General features: G+C 37.1%; 1 protein-coding gene across 1 annotated transcript in view; it reads left to right on the forward strand.

The window, feature by feature from the left end:
• The window catches only part of LOC108678090 (flocculation protein FLO11-like), a 78208-nt gene extending 61179 nt beyond the window's left edge, over positions 1-17029 (forward strand). The window contains exons 2-6 of the mRNA XM_018166437.2: positions 9041-9313; positions 9384-10246; positions 10310-13573; positions 15929-16195; positions 16574-17029. Of these exons, the coding sequence (XP_018021926.2) occupies positions 9041-9313; positions 9384-10246; positions 10310-13573; positions 15929-16195; positions 16574-17029 (5123 nt within the window). The remainder of the gene's footprint in view (positions 1-9040; positions 9314-9383; positions 10247-10309; positions 13574-15928; positions 16196-16573) is intronic.
• The last annotated feature ends 5100 nt before the right edge of the window (positions 17030-22129 follow it).

Consider the following 22129-nt stretch of genomic DNA (forward strand, 5'->3'; position numbering starts at 1 on the left):
ATGGCCGGCAGATTTAGTTGACATGCAGAAGTATACAGATAAAGGTAAAACTACATTCTAACTGTGATTGACATCTTTAGCAAACATGCATGGGCAGTTCTTATACGTAGAAAAACTGGCAAAGAGATTAAAACCTCTTTCCAAAATTTTTTCACTGAACGAATTCCCTAAAAAATTCAAACAGACAAAGGTCTAGAGTTCATTAACAAGCCAACATAAGAGTTATTCAAAATGTTTGAAATTCACTTGTTTCCAACTTAAAATGAAACTAAAGCTCAAGGTGTTGGAAGATTTAATCGGACTCTCAAGACAAAAACATTGAAATATTTCACGTACGCCAAGACAAAAAGTGGGTTGATATTTCACCAGATTTAGTTGATAATTATAACAATAGTTATCATCGATCAATAAAAATGATTCTTCGTGAAGCTTCAATGGAGCAGAATAGTAAAATAGTTTATGCAAATTTATTCCCCGAGACAAAGACTGTTGTGAGAAAGCCAAAATTCTAGATTGGAGATCGTGTCATAATAGAAAACGTAAGGATTTTAATAAAGGATATCTCCCGCATTTCACACGTGAGTTATTTATCATCTCTAAACTATTAAGGAATAAATCCGTAATAGGGAGATTTTACGAAGAAGAATTAGCAAAATATAGCAGCAATGTTAATACAATGAAAGCTAAAAAAAGATCTGGTTTAACATTGATTCCTGCAAAAAATCTTGTGTGAGAGGCCCCTACTTGAATCCACCAAGAAAATAATACCCATTAAACCATTAACACAACATGATTTGAAACATTATTTGAGAATTTTGAAAGTTGCTGCAGTCAGAGATATTTTCAAAGGGCACACTTCCTAACTCACCTTTTAAAACGAAGCGAAGAATTTTGAATCTTGATGTGAAAGAGGGAACTGGAACGTATTGGACTTGTTGGTATAAGGAGAATGATACTTGTTATTCCTTTGATAGTTATGTTTTGACATGTCATAACTAGTTTAAAAGGTACATGAATAAATGCCACATTTTTTGGTCCACCTATAAAATACCAAAAAATGGGTGATGTAATTTGTGGGCATTTATGTTTTGAAATGTTAAAACGACTGGAGCATGAGAGATTTGATTCCATCCTATTAGATCTTTATAAGAATGGGTGTTAAAATTTCTTTATTTTGTTTTTCTTTATTTAATGGCAAATATTAATATCTATGCAAATAGTTTGAATCTTTCATCAGCTTGCAAAGATGGTTAGGATGAACCAATTGATGTATTTCTCTTAGAGTCTCTGAAAACATTAATCGAAACTCTTCGAAATGAACATTTCAACTTCAATTCAATTATTATAACCCAGAGAGAAGACTTACGAGTTGAGCTTTCTAATACTGATTTAGGTTTGAAATTTTTACAGTCTGCACTTGAAGATGAAAATAAAACTTTAGAATCCCAGATCGATTCTTTTGAAGAAAAAGTGATTAAACAATTTGATAAGAAAATTTACAGTTTGCAGTCAGCTTTCGATGGCAAAGTCAAGAATTTGGAATTGCATCTTGAGGAAAAACTAATCAAGCGAATTGACGAAAAAATAATCAGTTTGCAGTTAGCGCTCGATGACACTGTCAAGAATTAAGAATTGCATGTTGAAGAAATACTAATCAAGCAAATTGATGAGAAAATAATCAGTTTGCAGTTAGCGCTCGATGATAAAGTAAAAAATATAGAAATGGGTATTCAGGATAAACTAATGAAACAATTTGAGGAGAAATTAATTAATGCAGGTAACGCTCGATAATAAAGTTAAGGATTCGGAATTGCATATTGAGGAAAATTTGAAACTGAATATTAAAGCTGATGAGGAGATCCATAGAGTACATGTGGCGTTTGAAGATTTAGTAAATGAAATGCTTAAACTTTCTGAATTGCGAATCTATAACCTCGAGTTACAAATTGATGGAAAAGTATCTTTTGCTGAAGTTGATCAGAAATTCAAAAGCTTGGAGTCAAATTTAGCTTTAATTAATGATGTAAAATTTAATAACATAACAGAACAAGTCATGGAGTTACGAGAGAGGTCAGTTTCGCAGACAAAAATGGAAGATATTATTAATGATATGAAGGATATTAAAAACATATTTCATGAGTTTTCTAGAGATAGCATATCAAATAAGAATGAGATTATTCAACTTATATTGATGCTACAAAATTAAACTGACAAAAACATAGAACTGAACAAAATATTAACTGATGGTATAAATAATCATGTAGTCTCACGAGTTCGGGAAAGTCTGTATGACTGGTGTTAATATATCATTCAATAAAATGACTGGTGTTAATATATTTGGAACAGGAATTAATAGTACACCCATATCACATCTAAGAGGTCCCGAGGTATTGCTTTCTATACCTTGACAATGATAAAAATATTGATATGAATAATCGGAGACTTGCCAATATCTCTTATCCAATTGAGGATAATGATGCCGCATGCAAGAGCTATGTTGATGAGGAGGTCGTAAAAGTCTCAGATGTTCATGTAAAGAAGTGGTTCCCAAACTTTTCAGGCTGGCGCCCCCTTTGGCTCCCTAATGAATTTCTAGTGCCCCCCACAGACATACGCCTCTTTCTTGAAATTTAGTACGCTGCAATTTTAAAAGATAAAGGTTAAACACAAATGTGTATTTCACAAATAAAACCCATTTAGTGAACCAATATGTTTTTCAGCTGTTTTAACTGTTTCAGCACTAGAAACCTAGGGGCTAGGACGTCTCGGGCGAATTTACGGCCGGACTCGTGGCCGGTCTCACGACCAATCTCCAAATTCAATTTTCAAGTAATATCTCACAAACTAATGAAACTTGGAACACGTATTCATCGGAACCTAACGGTGGTGATTAGCTCGTATTTTTTTTTAATTTTACCTTCATTCGTGAGTTACGCGTACATTGCGAAATAGGCCGAAATTCGCAGTGATCAAAGAATTTATTCCAAACTATTGAACAGTTTTGAACGAAATTTTGAATATACATTCCTAACTACCAAACGGTGATTTTTTAGCTTATACAATTTTTTTCGATTTTACGTACCTTAGTTTGCGAGTTTTTTTTCATTTCGCAGTCATTCTTGATTTTACACTTCCTTATATTCGGCCCGTTTCGCCTGGTATTTTGTCACTTAAATTCGCGGCGATCAAGAAATTTCTTCTAAACTACAGAACCGATTTCAAGGAAAGTTTGTATATAAATACCTAACCTCTCAACGGTGATGTTTAGCTCGTAAAATTTTTTTATTTTGCATTCGTTCGCGAGTTATACAGATATAGGAGGAACGACCGGCTTTTCTACCGGCCGGTTTAACCAAGAGCCTTATACGTTAAGCCGTATAACTCGCAAACGAAGGCAAAACTAAAAAATTGTAAACATCGCCGTTGCTGAGGTTAGGTATTTAAATACTAAGTTTCGTTCAAAACTATTCAGAAGTTTAGAAAAAATTTTTTGATGACTGCGAATTTAAGCACGTATTGATGTTTAAATCACGAATGAAGGCGAAATAAAAAAAAAACTCGCGAACGAAGGCACGATCGAAAAAATTTTCACGAGCTAAACATTACCGTTCGGTAGTTAGGACTGTAAATTCAAAATTTCGTTCGAATCTGTTCAGTAGTTTGGAAGAAATTACTTGATCACTGTGAAATTCGTCCCGTATTAATAATAATAATAATAATAGCGGTTTCAGCGTTTATTATGCCGTAGGCCTGTCGCCGAATCTTAACATCGCAGAACATCCACAGCTTGTTGAGGTCTCGAACTCACAACTCACTGATTCAAATTCTACCGCGCTTAACCGCCCGGCCTCCTTGCCGATTCTGACCAGAAACTGGCGCACAGAGCTGGGATCGAATATTTCTTATAAAAAAGGAAGACGTAATAACAGATGTCCGATTCTGTAAATATTAATCAGCTGCTTATTGAAGTTGATAATATTCGCTCTGATATTCGCCATCTCTCCACTGAAATAAATCAGATTATAATTCAAATGAACATCTTAGAACTAACATTGAAAAGTATTTTAGAAATGAAACTAAAAAAATGCTCTATAAGTAGAAAGACGATAATAAAAATAAACAGAAGAACCATTTTGTATTTCCTTCACCAAGTTTGAGATGACTCATAATTGGAAGATCGAACTGTGGAAAAACGTCATTGCTACTGAAGTTGCTATTGAATAACTTTATTGATTTCAACAATCTTTTCCTGCATAGCAAGTCTACTCATCAGCTTGAATATAAGTTGCTGAAGAGCGCCTTCGTTAAGGGATATAATAAATCTTAATTAATTGATCCATTTTCTGACGGCAGTGGCAATATTGATGAATATCTTGAAAACCTACCTAGATGACGTCAACAAAATTTGCTATCGAATATTTTGAAAATACTGCTTCTGGACCTGATCCCCGTGATATAGATCCAGGGAAGAAGAATTTGTTCATTTTCGATGATATTGCTACGGAAAAGAATCACAGTCCTGCTGATAGTTTTTCCGCCCGTGGAAGACATAATAACTGTAGTTAAATGTTATAATAACTGTAGTTAAATGATAGTTCAAAAACTATCACATATTACCAAGACAAACCATTAGAACGAATTCAAGTTTATTAATTCTATTCGAGTTACCATTACATCATCACTATGACTATGAAGAATATTCATAGTGATAGTTGAAAATTTTAATTAAATCAATTATACATCCCAAAAAAGTATCTTCCATCAAAACACCCGCTCAAGCCCTGAGTTCATGGTTAAAGACTGCTCTGTAAATCGGGGTAAATGGTCGTTAACTCATGAATTTGATGGTCAAGATTTGGAGTAAATGGTCAGGTCAATCTAAATAAGATTGTCGGTAAATGATCAGGTTTTATTCGGATGGTCAAGATTCGAAATAAGATTGTGGGAAAATAATCGGTAACCTGTTAAGGGGGGGGGGTATACCCTAAAATTTTTGGATTTGGCATTTTCGGTTTTTAGTCTCATCTTAAAGCTTACATTCTGCCCTATCCAACGGTAAAACTGCTATCTCTGTACGTTGATTTATACAGGGTGTTTCAGAATTAAGTAACCCTTTTAATTTGTTAATAATGCAAGCTATACAGGATAATGACGTAACTATGATACAATATTACCATGAAAATGTTCTTCTTTTAAATAAAACAAGTTTCAACTTCATAACGTTCTTAGTTTTTTATTTATTAACAAATCAAAAGGGTTACTTAATTCTGAAACACCCTGTACTTTCATGACACTTCATGAAAGGGGGACGGGGTGGGAGTTCTTCCAATAATAACATAGGAGCTAATTCACTGCCCCAGCACTGCAAATACAGTGTTTCTATGAGGTGAGGCTCGGTGTGCCCCCGGGCTTTGTACGGAGATGTGTACAAGTAGTCGCTCCCACCATCCTTGAGTGGAATCAAGCTCCAGAAACGTTTAGTTTGGTATCTATGCTACATTGAGCGCCTATTGCAGTGCGCTCGGGACTTTTTCGAGCTCTCCTCGACATTCACACTTATAGTCACGGAAAACCTATCTCCTCCTAGAGTTTTGAAGCTACAGCAATGAGACATATACTATTCGATTCGTAAAGACCATACATATCGAGTAACGTAGCCCTTTTTTAGTTTTGTACATGGTTTGGATACAAAATGATGGAGAGAGGGGGAAATTGGAAGAAAATTAGAAGAAATTTAGAAAAAACGGGAAAATGCGTATAAAAAAAACTAAGGGAAAAGTAAAAAATCAGGCTTCGTTATTCGATTGGTATGGTCTTTACGCATCGAATTATATGTGTCTCAATGTTGTAGCTTGAAAACCCTAGGAGGCGATAGATTTCTACAGTACCCCTTTTTTGTCCGTTTCCTATGAATTTCACGTTTTCTATCAATTCTTCCGAAAAAATTATACGAACAAAATGTCTTAGTTTTTTAGTTTTACATATATGTGTGATGTTTCAGAAAGATCCGTTGGTAAATGTGGAAGTTTTTCTGAAGGGTATACCCCCCCTAAACTGTTTATGTAAATTGTTACCGTAAGCTCGGTCTCAATACTACTCACATTTCTTGGCAGGCCAATGGTCCTATAGATTTTAAGCCGATCGACGTATCTATAACAGATACGTCGATGACACTTTTTTCATTGTCAAACATCCCTCTCATGCCAAACCATTCTTTGATTCAAACCATACTAAACTCGCCACACGATTACATTAAATATACCATGGAGCTTGCATATATAACAAATACATCAATGATAGCTTTTTAATTTTCAAATATCCCTCTCGCATCAAACCATACTTTAATTACCAAACCTCGCAACCTAATTCCATAAAATTTTACATGGACCTTGAATAGTTTGCCCTTCATCGTTTGCAAAGTGTGATGTTTCTATTGGTTCAAGATCAAACGGACTGATTTATTGATTCATTGACGGTAACTTCCAATGGGTGTTTGGGTTATTAGGATTTATCCAGGTTTCAAGTTTATCAAGTAGAACAGCAAGCAGGGGAGGGAAGTTCTCCTACAAATAAATACACATTTCATTAAATTAATTAAACACTAATAACTAGATGGTACAACAATATTCTAAACATATTCTCACAGTTATTCTATTACAAATTAGATAACCTAGTCGCTTACTAAGAGCAAGAAGGCAAGCTGCTGGCTTTAGTAAGGATCAACGAATGAACGAACCGTAATACAGGTTCTTCCAATACTTTGGTTGATGCTGCCAGAACATCTGATACCAAATTCCTAAAACTAAAATTCATTACACAAAGTTACTAAATCTATTGGCCGTTTTCAGACTTCCATGTTCCGAAAACCGACATTCATCGGTCTTAGTACCAGCTTCTTATGCTTTTGTTCATTCCGATTCAGGTTGAATGGGCTTAAAACATTATTACACTGAGGCTTTCGTATATGTTCTGCATACCAATTCATGATTTCTTCATGTTTAATTAAAAAATTTCCATGACAGCCACGCTGAATTTGAATTTTTGTGCGATGTCTTCTCGATAACGGATTTCCGACCAGTCTGGTGTTTACCCAAATCAAGGAATTCGTGTAGAAGCGATACATTGAGGTTTTCTCAAGCGCAATAGTAGGAACGTTGTTTATCATTCCCTTGCATACTTTAGCCTTGCGTCCGAAGCTATGTCAAGAGATTCAAAATCTTGCTCATGGAATACTTTCCAAAAGTCAATCTTCGTGTTATGTTGGTGAACAATATCAAAATCAGTTCTTTCTTTATATACAAAGACATGCTCCCTGTTTAAATGCGATGTACCCTAGATTATCAATATTGTTATGCACAATGTGTATCCGCGTACGTCGGTGTGACGTTACGCAATCTTCTTTAATTTTCTAGTGACGCAGGAGTTGTAAGATTGGGCAGTTATTATCGCGCACCCCTCGTTCAGATGTGAGCATTTACGCCGAGCAGTGTGATGTCCCAATATCTGACAATGACTTTTAGGTGTTAGCTTCCACTTCCGGTACTTCAGATCTGCGTATTTTAAAATTCTTATACATTTTTAAATAGAAGCCAAGTTTTAATTTAGCTTTTAGCTCCTTTTTTCTTGAGATTGTGAATAGACAGTTTTTTCTTAGTTATTGCCTTATAATTGTAATTGTAAATTTATGTTTTAATTTCGGTTCCATGAATTTCAATTGTACTAACTTGTGATTTTATCTTTATTTCAAAATCTTCGAACTGGCAATGGAGTTGAACTTCGAAACTTTTTCAACTGAGATATAATGAACTTTTTTGGAATTTTCTTTGCTTCTAAATTAATTGTTAATTTGCTATTCAAGCAAACGAGTGACAATAATACTCTCCAAAATATTTAGCTAATAATAACTTCAATATACAGGGTGGGGCAGAACCGATTGAGCAGTTTTAAAGCGAAATAAATGAGTAATGGAGGTACATAAAGACGAAAGTCTATTCTCCTCGAGGTTAGCGTAACATACCATTTAGAATACTTTGAAAATAATATCAAGAAGATGGTAGCCGTTAGCTGCAACACACTGTTGGAGTTGTTCTCGGCGGAGGAAGTAACCGTGACAGTGAATTCCGAACGCTATGCTGCAATGTTGCAAAATTTCTTGCAGCCCAGGATGGAAAACATTGTTGAAAATGGAGCATTGGGAGACGTGTAATTCCAGCAGGATTGGGCTGCAGCTCACACAGCCCGAATGTCATTTAATGTTTTGAGACCCATGTTTCCTGGACGTCTGGTGTCTTTGATCGAGGGGTGATTTACAGTGGCCGGCGAGGTCACCTGATTTGAGCATTTGCGATTTCTTTCTTTGGGGGACATCTAAAATAATGGGTGTTCAGAAGTCGCCCTCACACCCTACAACAGCTAAGGGAACGGATTATTCCAGAGGTCATGGCCATACCTCGCAATATGTATGAACGTGCTGTAGAAAACTTCCGAGAACGACTCCAACAGTGTGTTGCAGCTAACGGCCACCATCTTCCTGATATTGTTTTCAAAACACAAGTATTCTAAATGGAGTGTTATGCTAACCTCGAGGAAAATAAACTTTCTTCGTTATGTAGCTCCATTACTCTCTTATTTCGCCTGAAAAATGCTCAAACGGTTCTGCCCCGCCCTGTAAAAAAACCGGCCATAAACGGATTGAAACCAGATACTGTGTGTAAGTTATCATTACATGAGGCACAAAGAAATCAAAATTTGCTGATGTACAATCAATGGTTTGCTTCCCCAGAAAAGACAAACTCAGCGCGGGCGTCACCGATTCCTGAGGCAGCATTAGGAGCAATGAGGACGATGAAACATTCCAACGAATTTTACAACAAACACAATGCAAAATACCTTGACACGAAGTACAACAATGGCAGACATCTTACAACGGAAGAAGGAAATAATTCTTTCTTTGTAGATACAATTTCCATTGCGGACGATACACCCTCGACCACTGAAAAAACTTTAGCATATACTATTGAAGTTCTATCCTCCTCAACAGAAACGTCTTCCTATATTTCATCCACTGAGGAGAAAACTTCATCGACTACAGAAGAAACTTCTCTCCAGAACCGTGCAGCACAAAATATGTCCGTAGGGGCAGACACTAATTTAATTACAGAAGAAACTTCATCCTCCTTTGAAGAAATTGCATCCATCATTTTGCAACCTGTACCCGAAAGGACGGATAATTCACTCTTTGCGGAAGCTACTATATCCGCCAGTCATGAAACGTCATCTACTACTAAAGAAACTCGAAAGACATCTGAAAAAAAATTCATCGAACACAGAAGAAACGTCTTCAACTGCTGCAGAAACATCATTAAAATCAGAAGAAATATCTTTCTCAACTACAGAAACTTCAACCTCCACTGAAGAAATGTCTTCCATTGCCACAAAAGAAACGTCCTCAACATCCACAGAAACTTCAGTAATTAATGAAGAAACTTCTTTTTCATCTGCTGGAACTTCGACCTACTCTGAAGAAGAGGCGTCCACCAATAGAGAAATTTCATCTACCTCAGAGAAATCTTACCCAACAGCTAAAGAAACTACACCTACCACCGATGATGCTTCAACAACTGATATTGAAGCTTCGCCCACTACCGAAATCTTTCCATCCACAAATGAAGAAACTACACAACCGACTGAAACAATTACATCAACCGCTGAACAAACTACATTAGCAACTGAAAAAATTCAATCAAGTACTGTCGAAACTTCATCCGTCACGGAAGGAACTTCAACCACCTCAGAGGAAAGTTCATCCTCAACTCAGGCCACTTCACAGAGCACTGAAGAATTTACATCCACCACTGAGGGAACTTTATACACCACTAGAGAAACAACCACAACTTCATCAGCTGATGGAGAAACTGCAATAATATCCACCACCGAAGAAATACAATCTACCACTGGGGAAACTTCAACCTACTTTGGGGAAACATCATCCTCCACCAAAGAAATTTCATTGAGCACCGAAGAAAATACATTAACAGCCACTGAAACTACATCCACTACCGAACAGACGTCATTCTCAATCGCAGAAACTTCAACATCTCCTGAAGAAACGTCATCTACGAACACGGAAACTTCATCTACATCTGAGAAAACTTACCCAACTTCAAAAGAAACTACACCTACCACCGATGAAGCTTCAACTACTAATGTTCAAACTTCGCCCACCACTGGATCGTTCCATCCACAAGTGAAAAAACGTCTTATCCGACTGAAACAATTACATCAACCGCCGAACAAACTACATTAACAGCGAAAGAAACTCCATCAAGTTCTGCTGAAACTACTTATGTCACGGAATGGAACTTCAACCACCTCTGCGGAAAGTTCATCCTCTACTGAGGCCACTTCACACAACACTGAAGTATTTTCATCCACCACTGAGGGAACTTTATACACCACTGGAGAAACAACTACAACTTCATCCACTGATGGAGAAACTACAATATTATCCACCACCGAAGAAATACAATCTACCACTGGGGAAACTTCAACCTACTCTGGGGAAACATCATCCTCCACCGAAAAAATTTCATTGAGCACCGAAGAAAGTACATTAACAGCCACAGAAACTAGTCAAATTTTATCCACTACCGAACAGGCGTCGTTTTCAACCACAGAAACTTCAACATCTCCTGAAGAAACGTCATCTACGAACACGGAAACTTTATCTACCTCTGAGAAAACTTACCCTACTTCAGAAAAAACTACACCTACCACCGATGAAGCTTCAACAACTAATGTTCAAACTTCGCCCACCACTGAAATCGTTCCATCCACAAGTGAAGTAACTTCTTATTCGTCTGAAACAATTACATCAACCGCTGAGCAAACTACATTAACAACTGAAGAAACTCAATCAAGTACTGTCGAAACTTCATCCGTCACGGAAGGAACTTCAACCACCTCTGAGGAAAGTTCATCCTCTACTCAGGCCACTTCACACAGCACTGAAGAATTTTCATCCACCACTGGGGGAACTTTATACACCACTTTAGAAACCACTACAACTTCATCCACTGATGGAGAAACTACAATATTATCCACCACCGAAGAAATGCAATCTACCACTGGGGAAACTTCAACCTACTCTGGGGAAACATCATCCTCTACCGAAGAAATTTCATTGAGCACCGAAGAAAGTACATCAACAGCCACAGAAACTACATCCACTACCGAACAGACGTCATTCTCAACCGCAGAAACTTCAACATCTCCTGAAGAAACGTCATCTACGAACACTGTAACTTCATCTACGTCTGCGAAAACTTACCCAACTTCAGAAGAAACTACACCTACCACCGATGAAGCTTCAACTACTAATGTTCAAACTTCGACCACCACTGAGATTGTTCCATCCACAAGTGAAAAAACGTCTTATCCGACTGAAACAATTACATCAACCGCCGAACAAACTACATTAACAACGAAAGAAACTCCATCAAGTTCTGCTGAAACTACTTATGTCACGGAAGGAACTTCAACCACCTCTGCGGAAAGTTCATCCTCTACTGAGGCCACTTCACACAACACTGAAGTTTTTTCATCCACCACTGAGGGAACTTTATACACCACTGGAGAAACAACTACAACTTCATCCACTGATGGAGAAACTGCAATATCTTCCACCACCGAAGAAATACAATCTACCACTGGGGAAACTTCAACCTACTCTGGGGAAACATCATCCTCCACCGAAGAAATTTCATTGAACACCGAAGAAAGTACATTACCAGCCACAGAAACTAGTCAAACTACATCCACTACCGAACAGGCGTCATTCTCAACCGCAGAAACTTCAACATCTACTGAAGAAACGTCATCTACGAACACGGAAACTTCTTCTACCTCTGAGAAAACAACTTACCCTACTTCAGGAGAAACTACACCTACCACCGATGAAGCGTCAATAACTAATGTTCAAACTTCTCCCACCACTGAAATCGTTCCATCCACAAGTGAAGTAACTTCTTATTCGTCTGAAACAATTACATCAACCGCTGAGCAAACTACATTAACAACTGAAAAAACTCAATCAAGTACTGTCGAAACTTCATCCGTCACGGAAGGAACTTCAACCACCTCTGAGGAAAGTTCATCCTCTACTCAGGCCACTTCACACAGCACTGAAGAATTTTCATCCACCACTGGGGGAACTTTATACACCACTTTAGAAACCACTACAACTTCATCCACTGATGGAGAAACTACAATATTATCCACCACCGAAGAAATACAATCTACCACTGGGGAAACTTCAGCCTACTCTGGTGAATCATCAATCTCCACCGAAGAAATTTCATTGAGCACCGAAGAAAGTACATTAACAGCCACAGAAACAACATCCACTACCGAACAGACGTCATTCTCAACTGCAGAAACTTCAACATCGCCTGAAGAAACGCCATCTACGAACACGGAAACTTCATCTACGTCTGCGAAAACTTACCCAACTTCAGAAGAAACTACACCTACCACCGATGAAGCTTCAACTACTAATGTTCAAACTCCGCCCACCACTGAAATCGTTCCATCCACAAGTGAAAAAACGTCTTATCCGACTGAAACAATTACATCAACCGCCGAACAAACTACATTAACAACGGAAGAATCTCCATCAAGTACTGCTGAAACTATTTATGTCACGGAAGGAACTTCAACCACCTCTTCGGAAAGTTCATCCTCTACTGCGGCGACTTCACACAACACGGAAGTATTTTCATCCTCCACTGAGGGAACTTTATACACCACTGTAGAAACAACTACAACTTCATCCACTGATGGAGAAACTATAATATTATCCACCACTGAAGAAATTCAATCTACCACTGACACTTCAACCTACTCTGGGGAAACATCATCCTCCACGGAAGAAATTTTATTGAGCACCGAAGAAAGTACATTAACAGCCACAAAAACTACATCCACTACTGAACAGACGTCATTCTCTACTGCAGAAACTTCAAAATCTCCTGAAGAAACGTCAACAGTGAACACGGAAACTTCATCTACCTCTGAGAAAACTTACCCAACTTCAGAAGAAACTACACTTACCACCGATGAAGCTTCGACAACTGATGTTGAAACTTCGTCGACCACTGAAGACATTTCACCTACAATCGTCGTCAGCTCAACACTTTCTTCAACCACTGTTATGAATACAACTACTGATTCCGTGACAGGTAATCTTGCAATTCTAGATGCTATCCAAGCGGATTTAGATGAAATTGCTGGATTTCTCGATGATCTAACTCAGCAGCTTCTATGGTCGTATAGAAAGTCTGGGCGAAGAAGACGTTCAGGGTGCCCTGACAACGACCAAGTTCGTCAACTGAACGATGCCATGGCTGTCGTGGAGAAGACGACTGGTGAGATCAGCGCGGATATCATCTATTTGCAACAAGTTGACAATATGGACCAAGCAACGGCCGACGTCGGTGAAATTTCGTCTTGTCCTAATGAACTTTTCAAGGAAGCTGTCGCCAATGATTCTTCAATTCTTACCAACGCCACTAAGGTTGGTACAAAGAATGATTTCTTTCGGAAATGCCATTTTGGCATCAAGTATTTTTTTCTCGAAATTTAACTATGTGTATTGTATACTTGATTATTTAAATGATGCCGAAAAAGCTAAAACCATTTGAATGCTGAGCAAGACTAAAATGCACAATTAACATCTAGCAGTTGACAACAATAAGACAATCTGTAGTCCTGGGATGTTTTACCGAAGCTTTATTAGAGGCTATAGTGACAAACCACTTTTCTGAAATTCGCTCTCCGACAAGATTTTTCTTGAGCTTACGTGCCTTATGGCTACTTTTTAAAATAAATTCAAATTAAACCATTTTCCGAATTTCGCTGGCGGCCACGAAAACGGATTTTTTATCCCGAAATGTGATTTTGAACTTTAATCTCACTTCAGTGTTCATTTTTTAGGGAGAACTTTCAAATGAATGTCTATTACATGTTAGTAAAGATCTAACATGTAATATCTTAGTCTATTACATGTTAACAAAGAATTACGAAACAAATAATTTGATGTGTAAACATTCGTCCATCATTTTGAGCCTATTAAGCCTAAATTGATCCATAGGCGTAGCTAGCTTATGTGTGCGTCTCTGTGAATGATTGCAAGCTATTTCACTGAGCTATTTTTATACCTCGAAATAGCTCTTTAATTACTCCAGGACTTGTTTAATTGAATAGCCTTATCTGGAGTTGTTACTTTCTTGTTCTCATTCAAATAATTCTTATTATGAAGCGTATCGATGTGTCGTAAGCATCCTGTAACTAATAGTGCAAGTTTAACCATACGACTAACTCTCGAAAGCAGATTCGTTCTTTCTGTAAACCAGCTGGTGTTCAGGTGAATGAAGTGTTAGTGACATAATTAAATGTCAATATTGTCTTAAACGGAACACCTGAAGCAAGATACTTATTCTTGGATGTTAAAACTGCAAATGGCTACCATTTAGGAAGTTTATATTGAAAACTTAAGATCGAAGTGCGATAAAAAATAAATCATAGCAGCCACCAAATAGCCAGATACACATCCTAAACATCACCAAGCCAATCTAGGAATAAAGGCTCTTATACAAGGGGCTAGTATTAGCTGCGAATAGGCGATGCAAGTTGTCACACTCCCAGATTTGCTGGCTGAAAGCTTTTGACACGCGTTAAGCATTAAGTAAACAGTATTTTCACTCCACAAGTATCACATTTTCACATCGTACTGCCGATAATTTAAGGCACTTTCAAGACAAGAACTGCTTTAGACGCAATTGCATCAGCTACTGCATCTGAAGAATAAATCATCACAATATTTGGAGTGAGAAAACTTGCAGCGAATACTCGCTGCTAATACTAACACCATGTATAAGTACCCTAAGGGAGGAGGGGTTGTGGTTTGGCCGTCACTATAATTTACTGGTACGCCTGCCTGAGACGTGAAAAGCCTCAAAGCAGCTTTCGATTTGATGTATTAAAAGCATTCTACCTTAAAAGGATAAGAAGATACGTTTTAAGAGGATTCAAGTCAATAATCCGGGTTAACATTTAAAAATTGAACGACTGAGTCATGATTGTAATGAAATTATAAGTTAGAAATTTTACAGTGTAGGAACTGACTACAAATGGTCCAAATGAAAAATTCTGTCATTGGGATTTGGCGATAATTAACCTAAAAACATTGTAGTCGGGGAATGAGTTCCGAACCAAAAACATACTGTAGCTGCGCAGCTCGTCAGTCTCTTGTCGATCAGGGTTACTCTGGTTACTATAGGGGAGTGTGCCGAGTCTGCTCTGCCTCACTTTTTTAGCTTCCAGAATCGGGAGTGGCCGCCCGCTTTGTGTCCCATGGAATATCGGAAGTGGCGCCTGAATTACCTAGCAAATAATATTTCGAGCCGTCTGTGTTACCTAGCGAATAACATTTCGAGCCGTCTGTGTTTGCTTTACGGAGGACATTCTTAGCCGTCTGTGTTTCTTAGCTGTTTACCAAGCGTAGAATATTTTTAATGCGTCTATGTGTGCCTGGCGTAGGTTATTTTAACTGTCCCTGTTTATTAGTTGAAGATCGTGGATTAGTGTTCCTTTAGCTTCCGTAATAAAGATTTATAACGTAGATTTTAACTTCGTTCAATGGCCTTCTACCCGAGTTTTTGCGTTGATTTATTCCACTATACGAGCACGGTCCATTTGGATAGTTCACACTTCTATTGATAGTGTTTGAAAAATGATTATCATATGAATGAATGAATATCTTGTGGGACTCAGTTATCATGTAACATTAAGACGTTGAGCTAATGGATGGTATAACCTTCCTCTTTTTGGTAAAAAAAAACATTTTTCTATCGGCTCCTGTTTCACACAGACTGTTGCCGAGGCAGAAACGGTTGTAAGCGAGAAGAAGGAGGAACTTGCGCCGGACACAACTGTATCAAACGACAACTTGGCTCTTATCATTGGCTTGTCGGTGGCGGTGATGATGGGCATTGCAATGGTCGTGCTGGTGTCTTTTGTCTACGCTAGGGCCAGGAAACTAAGAAATATTTCCAACGGCTCCTCAAGCGAAGCCGCCTCACCATCCAGCTCGCTACTCCCGGAGGCGCGAGAACGAGCCACGGCGCTGGGAGAGCAGGTGAGCGAGGGTCAGCACATTGTTTAACTCAGCGTGAATTGTCAGCGTTTTTAAAAATTCGTTTCTCACAAAAATTAAATAAACAAAAATTTAAAATCAAACAAAACGCCAAAAATGTTCAACATATCTTAAGTGAAAACGTTTCCATTGAAGATGTGTTGAACGTTCTTGTGCGTTTTCTTTGCTTTCGAATTCTTCGTCAATCAAACAAGTCTAGAACACATGAATGACTATAAGAAGGTCAACTTTTAATTCAAGTCATTCATTGGAAAAAATAAAATTCAGCCGATGGATGTGGTATGGTCATTTTTTGTATACTGGATCATTTTACTTTCAGTTAGTTAAATAATTAAGCCATGTTTATAACTCACGCAACAGAGAGAAGAGGAACAAATGGAGCAGGTAGCTACAGACTTGGGGGTCTCTGAGCTCAGAACGCAGGTGCTTCTAACTACAGGAACATCGGTCCTGACGGAGCAAGAAACGACAAACCGAATTCAACCTAATGGTTCACCCACAGTTGCTGCCCGGCACTACAGAAATAAAGAAATACAAGAAGAGTTTGAGCGAAATTTAAGCCTCGGCTGTTACGTTGAGCGTTACCCGGCCGGGCGAATACGTAGAGCTTATTCCCTCAGCAGGCTGGACTACTCGCGCGAGCAGCATCCACCCTCATCACTGACAAGGCTGGGATCGCAAAGTCTACCCATGAGGTACCCCCAAAAAGGTCAACCCGCTAAATCGCGATTACAGCAAATGCTTGCCTTTTACAGCGACCTAGAGCAGCGTAGGGGGAAAATCCCTCGGCTTTCCCCTTCAAATTTCGTCCCTTAGTTGTCGTTGTACGTGAGTATCCGCATCCTCCAGTCGTTCTCTCCCGGCCGCAATTCAAGTGCAATCCCCAGCAATCGTACATCGTTTCCTGTCTGCTGACATGACGCAGAGTAATAATACAAGTGGCAATAAAATATCTCGACCCAGCAATAATATGCGATCATCATCATTCGTTATTAAGATAAGAAATATGTGTATTCCGCATTCGTATATACGTGATATCCGCATACCTTCGTATCCGCATTCGAAGATAAGAAATATGTGAACAAACGTTTCTCGCAAGCCAAATCTCCTTTTTGGTTTGTAAACTAGAATAAAATTCGCTTGTAATTCTGTGACTTTGAATGTTGTAAGCCGACCCAGTTAGTATGTGGCATTATATAATCAAAATCACTATAAAAACACTATAGTATCTTTATAAAGCTTTTTAAGGAAAAATTCATATGAAAAATTGAGTTTGGACGTGACAGCTTAACTGCAACTATAAGAACGAGTATAGGCAAACTTCTGCAACTGTAATGAATATATAAACAACAGTTTCAATCGATAAATTCAAATTCCAATCGATGAATTTTAATTTGAAAAAATACGCTTGGGTTAAATTTATATGAACAGTGCATCTGGAATTTTCGAAAAATAGAAACAATTAGAGTAATGAATACAAACGTTTATATATGAAATATTAGGCCAAAAAATATAACTTCAAGATTGTTGCCAACGAAAGTTATTGCTATCAATTATAAACCTTCATAAATAATTCCCTGGCCCTGTGAAAAATTATTATGATTCGTTTTCCGTGTTTCTATTTGTACTAAGACCGATCAAGCTGCTAAACAAGTACGTGCACTATTGGTCAGGTATTAATTATGTTGTGTAATTATTAGTATTAGAGAACAACAATAATTTATCCGGTCTTTACTCGCTCAGTCACTATAACCATTCCATTAAACATGCATCTAGAACACTCAAAGGACTTTTTTGTTTCCATATGTATGATGACGATAAATTATCTAAGCAGCTAACAGATTAATAGATTTGATTAGGATACACAAAAAAATGCTGTAAAATCGAAACAGCTATAATACACATCCATGCCAGTTTTCTAGTTGCAATCTCAAATATCCAAATAAATTGCATGGATGGTCACAACGAAGAAAAATGAACATCGTACATGAGTGCAGAATAATTATCAGAAAATTATCACTATGAATTATCAGTAGAGGGCCATCAATAGCTCACCTCATGAGTGTTTACAACAGCTGACTAAATTATATTTTCTTCTAGTATTCTATTTCTACACTACAAAACAAGCATGAAAGGTGTAATAGAATGCATCCTCTGGGATGCAAATAATTAAAATTCTTGCGACAAACAAATCAACAAATCGTAACGCTCATTCTACCAGTAATTATACAAAAGCCAGATATTGATAAAATAATTATTTTTTCAAATATTAAAGGTCTTGGATTCAACGTTATTTTATTGTTATGTACTTGGTTTTTACTAAATCAATGTGTTGTCAATTTAGAATTAATAAGTGTTGGAATTGTAGGAATGTTTTCGGTAGTATTGAAACTGTGGTCAGAGATTGTGGATAGGAAAATGTAGCAGAAGGAACGTGGTCTTGAAAGCATCATCTTGTTATTCGTGAAGCTTGTCCCCTAGACGTACAGCTAATCGCTTGCCATTTTTCAAGCCATGAACGTATACAAGTACTGCAGTTTTCATGTTTGAAGAAAACTCTTAATGTAATATGATGTCTCTGGCAATAAAGTATATTACTGCAACCGTGGTTTGATGAACACTGAACCTGCCTCCATCCCCACTGAAAAATAATTTACTCTGCATCGAAAAAACATAAATATAATTATTAGGCTCCCGCCGTGGATTCAGTCAAACATTAAAAGTTTGGATTTTATGAAAGTTTCACGGGCTGTTTCGTATTGCAGCCATAAAACAATAGAATGCCAATTAGGGAGTGGCGCTTAGTATTGATAACCAGCGTGCAGTTTCTTACTGGACGTTTGGCCGTAATATACTCAATTTTTGGGATCGGGTATAGTAGGATCGGGTACGTACAGCGACTATTTAGTACTCGAAAGAGAAATGTTCGCATTATAAACATATTTTAATCATTTTAAAGACTTAATATACGATTTTTGATTTGCTAAGATTGACGAGTGATTACTTAAATCTTGATAATTTAGGAACGATTATTGTCTAATCAGTATTGATTTCTTCCAACCTCGATTACTTCGAGATGTTGCAAGTGTTCCAAATCTTTATTTATTTCGCCAGTTTTAATAAATTTCCAAATCTTGATTTATATAAAACTTCGAAGGCAAAGACTTGTGTGTCAAACTTGTCGATATTCTAATGAAATTTATCAATATAACATAGCATCTTTATAAATGAGTTTCAAGGTACTTGCACTTACAATAATACCTGGCTCGATTTTTCAGAGATTACAATAGATATATTCGTGGTTGACATTTCAATTAACAATACAACATTAATTAGTCCAGATTTAAGAGTTCAACTGATATTTATTGGGTATTGAAGTTATCATGATATGACTTTCAAGTTTTATGAAGTGCAATATATTCCTCAATTTTATTTTAGATGTTGTTGAGCACTAAATGTTTAAACATTCATCAATGAACGAAAGAAACTCGAATTATAGCCAATGCATCTACGAAACCTATTTTCTCAAATACTGAAGAAAGTACAATGTACTGTGTTTATTGAATTCTCATCAACGGTACACTGAGTGGAGCCTGGAACAGAGACCGATCATGTTAACGTGGCGATGTCATATTTGATTAATCGGCATTGGTTGCCAAAAACAAATTTGAAATAAAATATGCTTCATCCTGGTGATAATTTTTCTCGCACCAATAAGTTACACAGACAACTTTTGTTCTTTAATGTATGCTTTCGTTATCTTATCCATTAAAATGTACCATAATCGCCAAAGTAGATACTTTTTGACTTCTTATAGCTGCTTCAATACGGTCTTCGTCTCATGAGAGTCTTTTGTTCCCATTAAATCCACAAGTAATTGGGCGGACATTGCAGTTGGCTGCCTCGATTAATTGGACTCTAGCCTTCGCTTCATTCCACTTGTCTCGTCCTTTTTACTAAACCTAATTCCCCTGCCCCGTTGAGAACTGTTCCTTGTAAGAACATTGAATTTGATATTATGTATGTATATTATGTATGTATGTATTATGTATGTATGTTTTTTATTATAGTATTATTTTTCCGCCGCAGTAAGGTTGCAAAATATAGGCAGATCAGGGTTTTTTGCAACTGAGTAATACAATGTAATTTGAACATTCGAAAAATTATTGAATAATTCATAATTGCCATGAATGACAATTCATGGTAATTAAAGTTATCTTCTCGTGTAAAGATTGAAGATATTTTACTCGCGACAACCTGTCCCCTCAGACTTGACAGCAGTTGCGCAGTCATAAAAAACGAGATTTCGCAGTAAAAGATCGAAAAATCATATTCAATCTCTTTTATCCTTCTTATTATTAAGCAAGAATTTCAATGTTTCATATCAACACAAGCGAATGCGTTTGGTGTCTCGCAACATACGAAGCTTTCGTAATAACATTTTTCTGTCGTGCCGAAATACTTGACGGATGGTAAAGCGACGCGTAATGTGTGTGCTGATGTATCAAATATTTCTATAAGGAGATAACACGTCCTGCTACTGCTGTGCCCGGAATACACAACTAATAAGACGCTTTACTGCTATTGTGCGCTGACTAGTAACAAATGGAATGGGTGTTGCCCTGACGTCAAGGTAATAATCCGTTAAATATGAAAAATACTTTGACATTTTTGGAGAAATCTATTGTATTTTACTCACCTATGGTAATAAAAATTATTTTCTTCACATTTAGCATATATTTTCATTACATTTAGCGTTTATTTTCTTCACATTTATTCGACTAACCCGTCTAGTTTATGCCGTCACAGTAATCTTATTCACGATAATACTCATGCAAAATTTGCATTAAAAACATAATATTCTTGCATATTCAGATTCTTAAATTTTTTTAGCGGCATGGACTGAATGGCAAATATTCTTAGAGCACTAGTTTTATGCCAGATCAATCAAGATTATATCAACGAAATTAATAATAATTTCAAGAAACTCTACCCACAACTGCTACAAACTATAGACCGATGTAAAACCAAACAGGTTTGAGTTTTCTGCAGATGCTAAACTTTATTAGATGCTAACTTTAGTTGATATTGATGAACTTTGCAGATGCTAAACTTTAGTTTATATTGAACCAAATTTACTGTACTTAACAATTAGAAGTCCTACATTAGACTTGAGGTTCACTAACGCACCTAAAAACACTACGAAAAATGACGAATTATAAAAACTTTTATAATTCGTCAGAAATTCCACTCCACATTTTATTCATCAATTATAGTTCATTTCCCACAACTAGAAGAATGTCTGATGAGAAAGTATCACAGCCTATGAATTTCATTTAAAATAAGAGTAAAGAGAAGCTATAGCAGAGTATATCGGTACCGCTATATGCTAAGGGAGTGCGAATAGGGAATCCTTCGAGTAATTAACCAGGCGGATGTTGTGAACAATGTATTTGTGAGTAATGTAAAGTTTGCACCAGTTGAATAAACAATTTCTGATAAGGCTAATTGCATAACATGTTTTACAAGATTAAATGAAGAATATTATACCGGAAAATATTATTAATAACATGAATATAACATGAGCTATTTAAGGTCTTACCCCAAACGTTGGCGGACAAGGCTGCAGTGAAATGACTAGTTACTGAACTAACGAAGAAAGAAAAAGTCAATCTATAAGAAGTGCGGATATTTATCTGACTGCTAACTATTTGTGGAAAAATGAACAAGAAAATAAATAACGAATATCGGTTATCCCTACAAGCGTCTCCATAATAACAGCAACAGAAATCAATCCACGTACGCATAAGGTAGGCGATATGAGACGTCGGCCGTCTGGACGGCGGTCGTCAGATGAGAAATGAGACAGAAAAAATACTTGGTGTCGTGCATGCATAAGAATATTGAAATTTACGT

This window comes from Hyalella azteca, unplaced genomic scaffold, assembly GCF_000764305.2.
Source record: "Hyalella azteca isolate HAZT.00-mixed unplaced genomic scaffold, Hazt_2.0.2 contig13023, whole genome shotgun sequence".
NCBI classification, from domain to species: domain Eukaryota; kingdom Metazoa; phylum Arthropoda; class Malacostraca; order Amphipoda; family Hyalellidae; genus Hyalella; species Hyalella azteca.